The sequence below is a fragment of the Bufo gargarizans genome, chromosome 2 (genome assembly GCF_014858855.1).
Source record: "Bufo gargarizans isolate SCDJY-AF-19 chromosome 2, ASM1485885v1, whole genome shotgun sequence".
In the NCBI taxonomy this organism is placed as follows: Eukaryota; Metazoa; Chordata; class Amphibia; order Anura; family Bufonidae; genus Bufo; species Bufo gargarizans.
Genome location: NC_058081.1, coordinates 5,165,869 through 5,174,493, shown reverse-complemented (window position 1 = coordinate 5,174,493; position 8,625 = coordinate 5,165,869). Strand labels below are relative to the sequence as shown.

General features: G+C 46.7%; 1 protein-coding gene across 1 annotated transcript; it reads left to right on the top strand.

Moving 5' to 3' along the window:
- The first annotated feature begins 905 nt into the window (after positions 1 to 905).
- On the top strand, positions 906 to 1,856 carry LOC122929217 (olfactory receptor 1468-like). The gene has a single exon (XM_044282720.1). The coding sequence runs from the start codon at positions 906 to 908 to the stop codon at positions 1,854 to 1,856; it is 951 nt and encodes a 316-aa protein (XP_044138655.1).
- The last annotated feature ends 6,769 nt before the right edge of the window (positions 1,857 to 8,625 follow it).

Here is an 8,625-nt window from a genome sequence, read left to right as displayed (position 1 = left end):
TTAGCTTTTTCATATTTGTGACAGCCCATCCGCTAACAAGGGATTAGAAAATTGTGGAAGGTTTCACTTGGTAGCCCGTTTTTCTAGTGCCACAGCTTGGGGAGGGGGGTAGGGGAAAAAATCTCAATGAAAAGAAAAATCAAGTTTTTCTAAAAATTATGAGTTCTAGGAGGCTAGAGGGGGTTGTACACCAACTTTCATAGAAATTGGAGCAGCTTTGGTTTAGCCCAAATCAATTTGGTCCAAACAAATCTTGGCTGGTTCGCTCATCTCTACCATTAATCCATTAGTCTGTATTGTGTTTCACACATCAGTTTTTTGGATATACTGTAAATGAAAATGAAAATACAAAATAAAAATAAAAATTTTTACTCAAAATTAAAATATGCCACATTAGTCATCCAGTTAAGACGAAGGCATTAATAAGGTAAGAAATTAATGTTTAGATTTATAAATCATTATTATTAGCCTTGTTTTTTTTCCACCTTAATTTCAAATACCTTGAGAGTTTATGTGAGTAAAACGGTAATTGGTCTCTTTCTTAGGGACTAAAGATTATTTTATATATACAGTATATATAATAGATATCCTAAATCATGTATCTGCAATAATCAGTACACCGTGACATTTTTCCAAGCTACATAAAATTCATAGGGTTTTGTCTTAGGATGCTAATGGGCACCTTAGAGATAAGTGTGTTATGGAGGCTAGCTGCGAGGGGGACACAATGGCCAATAAATATAGATGAGCAAGAAAAATTGATTTCTAGATAAAAAAAAAAAACTATATTGAAAGAAATTATTTTGAGAGCGCATCTAAAATCTGTTCTTAATCAGTTAATTGTATTAATCATTTTTTTACTTTATCACAACGCTCTACAAGATGCATCCACATAACAGTTAGAGATGAAGGTTCATGAAGTCAACTCCACCACGGTCACTGAGTTTCTTATACTGGGATTCCCGGCTCTGAATGATTACAAGTTTTCTTTCTTCTCCATTGTTCTTCTCATGTATTTCATGACTATATGTGAAAACCTCTTGATCATTTTACTGGTGTCCACAAGCCAACGTCTCCGTTCTCCAATGTATTTCTTCCTTGGACATTTGGCACTGTCAGACATCATCCTTGTGACAAGTATTGTTCCGAAGATGCTGGAAGTTATCATAAGAGGAGGGAGCACAATTCCTTATGTTGGGTGTTTAGCCCAGTTTTACTTATATGGGGGAACAGTGAGTGCAGAGTGTTTTTTGCTCACGGCCATGTCCTATGACCGGTACTTGGCCATCTGTAGACCACTACATTATATCTCAGTGATGAGTGTCAAGCTTAGATACAGCCTGATCATCTCATCCTGGCTGCTTGGCTTTATGTTAGTGCTTATCTCATTTTTACTGGTATGTGGCTTACAATTCTGTGGATCAAATGTTATTAACTATTTCTTTTGTGACTATGCCCCTCTTTTAGACCTTTCATGCTCAGATACAACAGTTCTTGACATTGAAATGATTCTCCTTTGTTTTCCAATAATTCTGTTACCATTTTCATTCATTACTGTATCGTATGTTTATATTTTTATTGCCATTTTTGAAATTTCCTCCATTTCAGGCTGTCAAAAAACCTTCTCCACTTGTAGCTCTCACTTGGTGGTTGTTTCTATCTATTATGGTTCTATGTTTGTAATTTATATGGTCCCTTATAGAGGACATTCAATGACTGTTAACAAGTTTATTTCCCTTGTCTACATTGTACTGACTCCCCTTCTAAATCCTATTATATACAGTCTAAGGAACAAAGAGATTCAGTCTTCTGTGATTATATATCTGATGGTCTGTCATAAAAAAATACTTTCGTAGTCGAAAGTGTGAAGTTCAAAACTCCTTATTGTATGGTATAGCACCCTTCTCTGTCTATTCTACCAATATAATGTATTTATTATAATGTTAACAAAATAAAAAAAACATTAAAAAAGTAATATGTAGAACCCCAATTCCAAAAAATTGTGCACAGTGTTAATGTAAATGCAATCATTTGCAAATCACACAAACCCATATTTTATTCACACAGAGCACATCAGTGTTGACAATTAGACAATTTTACAACATTTCAAGAAAATTGGCTCATTTATAATTTGATGGCAGAACTTGACGCATCTCAAAAACTTTTGGGGGGTACAATCGCTCCTTGGGGAGAGAGTGACTTAGAGAGATAGAACCCCCTAACCCTGACTAAAGCCTCTCACCCAGTACTCTCTGCTCTGCACTGATAAGGGGTAGGGATGAGCGAACCCGAACTGTATAGTTCGGGTTCGTACCGAATTTTGGGGTGTCCGTGACACGGACCCGAACCCGGACATTTTCGTAAAAGTCCGGGTTCGGTGTTCGTCGCTTTCTTGGCGCTTTTTGAAAGGCTGCAAAGCAGCCAATCAACAAGCGTCATACTACTTGCCCCAAGAGGCCGTCACAGCCATGCCTACTATTGGCATGGCTGTGATTGGCCAGATCACCATGTGACCCAGCCTCTATTTAAGCTGGAGTCACATAGCGCCGCACGTCACTCTGCTCTGATCAGCATAGGGAGAGGTTGCAGCCGCGACGTTAGGGCGAGATTAGGCAGTGATTAACTCCTCCAAAAGACTTCATTCAGAGATCGGTCTGCAGCTGTGGATGATTGAACTGCTGCTATTGAATTGCTCACTGTTTTTAGGCTGCCCAGAGCGTTTTTCAGTCACTTTTTTCTGGGGTGATCGGCGGCCATTTTGTGTCTTGTGGTGCGCTAGTACAAGCTGCCACCAAGTGCATTTAACCCTCAATGGTGTGGTTGTTTTTTGGCTAAATCCTACATCAGGGTCAAGCTGTCACACCAAGTGCATTTAACCAGCAATAGTGTGGTTATTTTTTGGCCATATACTACATCAGGGGAAAGCTGAGCCTGTCACCAAGTGCATTTAACCATCAATGGTGTGGTTGTTTTTTGGCTAAATCCTACATCAGGGTCAAGCTGTCACACCAAGTGAATTTAACCAGCAATAGTGTGGTTATTTTTTGGCCATATACTACATCAGGGGCAAGCTGAGCCTGTCACCAAGTGCATTTAACCCTCAATAGTGTGGTTGGTCAAGCTGTCACACCAAGTGCATTTAACCATCAATAGTGTGGTTATTTTTTGGCCATATCCCAGTCTAATTCTGTCAGTAAACGTATACCTGTCACCCAGCGCCTAAATAATAGGCCTCAAATTTATATTCAGCTAAATCTGTGGTTACTGGTGTGGCTGGTCAAGTTATTTAGTGTCCGTCAAAGCACATTTTTTGTTCTGGGTTGAAATACAATTCCCAATTTAGCAATTTCCTAATTTAGTGGTTTCTGCTGTATCAGAGCTATTTTAAATCTATCCCTAAAAGGGTATATCAGATTCAAGGTGCACATAGGGTCATTCAGAATAACTTCACACACACGCTACTGTGCATTTTCAAGTCTAATTCTGTCAGTAAACCTATACCTGTCACCCAGCGCCTAAATACTAGGCCTCAAATTTATATCCAGCTAAATCTGTTGTTACTGCTGTGGCTGGTCAAGTTATTTAGTGTCCGTCAAAGCACAGTTTTTGTTCTGGGTTGAAATACAATTCCCAATTTAACAATTTCTTAATTTAGTGGTTTCTGCTGTATCAGAGCTATTTTAAATCTATCCCTAAAAGGGTATATCAGATTCAAGGTGCACATAGGGTCATTCTGAATAACTTCACACACACGCTACTGTGCATTTCCAAGTCTAATTCTGTCAGTAAACCTATACCTGTCACCAAGCGCCTAAATAATAGGCTTAAATTTATAGTCAGCTAAATCTGTGGTTGCTGCTGTGCCTGTATTAGTGTAATACGGTACCTAAATAGATGCCAGATAGTGTTAGGTGTCTGTAAAAAAAGGCCTGAATTTGAATTCAATACATTGGGTCAAATAATATTTTTGTTGTTGTGGTGAACGATAACAATGAGGAAAACATCTAGTAAAGGACGCGGACGCGGACATGGTCGTGGTGGTGTTAGTGGACCCTCTGGTGCTGGGAGAGGACGTGGCCGTTCTGCCACAGCCACACGTCCTAGTGTACCAACTACCTCAGGTCCCAGTAGCCGCCATAATTTACAGCGATATTTGGTGGGGCAACTTGCCGTTCTAAGGATGGTAAGGCCTGAGCAGGTACAGGCATTAGTCAATTGGGTGGCCGACAGTGGATCCAGCACGTTCACATTATCTCCCACCCAGTCTTCTGCAGAAAGCGCACAGATGGCGCCTGAAAACCAAGCCCATCAGTCTGTCACATCACCCCTATGCATACCAGGGAAACTGTCTGAGCCTCAAGTTATGCAGCAGTCTCTTATGCTGTTTGAAGACTCCGCTGGCAGGGTTTCCCAGGGGGATCCACCCAGCCCCTCCCCAGCGGTGGAAGACATAGAATGCACTGACGCACAACCACTTATGTTTCCTGATGATGAGGACATGGGAATACCACCTCAGCATGTCTCTGATGATGACGAAACACAGGTGCCAACTGCTGCGTCTTTCTGCAGTGTGCATACTGAACAGGAGGTCAGGGATCAAGACTGGGTGGAAGACGATGCAGGGGACGATGAGGTCCTAGACCCCACATGGAATGAAGGTCGTGCCACTGACTTTCACAGTTTGGAGGAAGAGGCAGTGGTGAGACCGAGCCAACAGCATAGCAAAAGAGGGAGCAGTGGGCAAAAGCAGAACACCCGCCGCCAAGAGACTCCGCCTGCTACTGACCGCAGCCATCTGGGACCGAGCACCCCAAAGGCAGCTTCAAGGAGTTCCCTGGCATGGCACTTCTTCAAACAATGTGCTGACGACAAGACCCGAGTGGTTTGCACGCTGTGCCATCAGAGCCTGAAGCGAGGCATTAATGTTCTGAACCTTAGCACAACCTGCATGACCAGGCACCTGCATGCAAAGCATGAACTGCAGTGGAGTAAACACCTTAAAAATAAGGAAGTCACTCAGGCTCCCCCTGCTACCTCTTCTGCTGCTGCCGCCTCTGCCTCTTCTGCTGCTGCCGCCTCGGCTTCTTCTGCTGCTGCTGCCTCGGCCTCTTCCTCCGCCTCTGGAGGAACGTTGGCACCTGCCGCCCAGCAAACACGGGATGTACCACCAACACCACCACCTCCGTCACCAAGCATCTCAACCATGTCACACGCCAGCGTTCAGCTCTCCATCTCACAAACATTTGAGAGAAAGCGTAAATTCCCACCTAGCCACCCTCGATCCCTGGCCCTGAATGCCAGCATTTCTAAACTACTGGCCTATGAAATGCTGTCATTTAGGCTGGTGGACACAGACAGCTTCAAACAGCTCATGTCGCTTGCTGTCCCACAGTATGTTGTTCCCAGCCGCCACTACTTCTCCAAGAGAGCCGTGCCTTCCCTGCACAACCAAGTATCCGATAAAATCAAGTGTGCACTGCGCAACGCCATCTGTAGCAAGGTCCACCTAACCACAGATACGTGGACCAGTAAGCACGGCCAGGGACGCTATATCTCCCTAACTGCACACTGGGTAAATGTAGTGGCAGCTGGGCCCCAGGCGGAGAGCTGTTTGGCGCACGTCCTTCCGCCGCCAAGGATCACAGGGCAACATTCTTTGCCTCCTGTTGCCACCTCCTCCTACTCAGCTTCTTCCTCCTCTTATTCCACCTGCTCATCCAGTCAGCCACACACCTTCACCACCAACTTCAGCACAGCCGGGGTAAACGTCAGCAGGCCATTCTGAAACTCATATGTTTGGGGGACAGGCCCCACACCGCACAGGAGTTGTGGCGCAGTATAGAACAACAGACCGACGAGTGGTTGCTGCCGGTGAGCCTCAAGCCCGGCCTGGTGGTGTGTGATAATGGGCGAAATCTCGTTGCAGCTCTGGGACTAGCCGGTTTGACGCACATCCCTTGCCTGGCGCATGTGCTGAATTTGGTGGTGCAGAAGTTCATTCACAACTACCCCGACATGTCAGAGCTGCTGCATAAAGTGCGGGCCGTCTGTTCGCGCTTCCGGCGTTCACATCCTGCCGCTGCTCGCCTGTCTGCGCTACAGCGTAACTTCGGCCTTCCCGCTCACCGCCTCATATGCGACGTGCCCACCAGGTGGAACTCCACCTTGCACATGCTGGACAGACTGTGCGAGCAGCAGCAGGCCATAGTGGAGTTTCAGCTGCAGCAGGCACGGGTCAGTCGCACTGCGGAACAGCACCATTTCACCACCAATGACTGGGCCTCCATGCGAGACCTGTGTGCCCTGTTGCGCTGTTTCGAGTACTCCACCAACATGGCCAGTGGCGATGACGCCGTTATCAGCGTTACAATACCACTTCTATGTCTCCTTGAGAAAACACTTAGGGCGATGATGGAAGAGGAGGTGGCCCAGGAGGAGGAGGAGGAAGAGGGGTCATTTTTAGCACTTTCAGGCCAGTCTCTTAGAAGTGACTCAGAGGGAGGTTTTTTGCAACAGCAGAGGCCAGGTACAAATGTGGCCAGCCAGGGCCCACTACTGGAGGACGAGGAGGACGAGGATGATGAGGAGGTGGAGGAGGATGAGGATGACGCATGGTCACAGCAGGGTGGCACCCAACGCAGCTCGGACCCATCACTGGTGCGTGGCTGGGGGGAAAGGCAGGACGATGACGATACGCCTCCCACAGAGGACAGCTTGTCCTTACCCCTGGGCAGCCTGGCACACATGAGCGACTACATGCTGCAGTGCCTGCGCAACGACAGCAGAGTTGCCCACATTTTAACGTGTGCGGACTACTGGGTTGCCACCCTGCTGGATCCACTGTACAAAGACAATGTGCCCACCTTACTTCCTGCACTAGATGCGTGATAGGAACAAGCGCACGTTGGTAGACGCGCTACTGAGAGCATTCCCAAATGTCACATGGGAACAAGTGGAAGCCCAAGGCCAAGGCAGAGGAGGAGCAAGAGGTCGCCAAGGCAGCTGTGTCACGGCCAGCTCCTCTGAGGGCAGGGTTAGCATGGCAGAGATGTGGAAAAGTTTTGTTAACACGCCACAGCTAACTGCACCACCACCTGATACGCAACGTGTTAGCAGGAGGCAACATTTCACTAGCATGGTGGAACAGTACGTGTGCACACCCCTCCACGTACTGACTGATGGTTCGGCCCCATCTCTAAATTGTCCACGTGGCCAGAGCTAGCCTTTTATGCCTTGGAGGTGCTGGCCTGCCCGGCGGCCAGCGTTTTGTCTGAACGTGTATTCAGCACGGCAGGGGGCGTCATTACAGACAAACGCAGCCGCCTGTCTACAGCCAATGTGGACAAGCTGACGTTCATAAAAATGAACCAGGCATGGATCCCACAGGACCTGTCCATCCCTTGTGCAGATTAGACATTAACTACCTCCCCTTAACCATATATTATTGTACTCCAGGGCACTTCCTCATTCAATCCTATTTTTATTTTCATTTTACCATTATATTGCGAGGCTAACCAAAGTTGAATGAACCTCTTCTCTGTCTGGGTGCCGGGGCCTAAATATATGCCAATGAACTGTTCCAATGTTGGGTGACGTGAAGCCTGATTCTCTGCTATGACATGCAGACTAATTCTCTGCTGACATGAAGACAGATTCTCTGTTACGGGACCTCTCTCCTCTGCCTGGGTGCTGGGCCTAAATATATGACAATGGACTGTTGCAGTGGTGGCTGACGTGAAGCCTGATTCTCTGCTATGACATGCAGACTGATTCTCTGCTGACATGAAGCCAGATACTCTGTTACGGGACCTCTCTCCTCTGCCTGGGTGCTGGGCCTAAATATATGACAATGGACTGTTACAGTGGTGGGTGACGTGAAGCCTGATTCTCTGCTATGACATGCAGACTGATTCTCTGCTGACATGAAGCCAGATTCTCTGTTACGGGACCTCTCTCCTCTGCCTGGGTGCCGGGGCCTAAATATCTGACAATGGACTGTTGCAGTGGTGGCTGACGTGAAGCCTGATTCTCTGCTATGACATGCAGACTGATTCTCTGCTGACATGAAGACAGATTCTCTGTTACGGGACCTCTCTCCTATGCCTGGGTGCTGGGCCTAAAAATATGACAATGGACTGTTGCAGTGGTGGCTGACGTGAAGCCTGATTCTCTGCTATGACATGCAGACTGATTCTCTGCTGACATGAAGACAGATTCTCTGTTACGGGACCTCTCTCCTCTGCCTGGGTGCTGGGCCTAAATATATGCCAATGGACTGTTGCAGTGGTGGCTGACGTGAAGCCTGATTCTCTGCTATGACATGCAGACTGATTCTCTGCTGACATGAAGACAGATTCTCTGTTACGGGACCTCTCTCCTCTGCCTGGGTGCTGGGCCTAAATATATGCCAATGGACTGTTGCTGTGGTGGCTGACGTAAAGCCTGATTCTCTGCTATGAAATGCAGACTGATTCTCTGCTGACATGAAGACAGATTCTCTGTTACGGGACCTCTCTCCTCTGCCTGGGTGCTGGGCCTAAATATATGACAATGGACTGTTGCAGTGGTGGCTGACGTGAAGCCTGATTCTCAGCTATGACATGCAGACTGATTCTCTGCTGACAT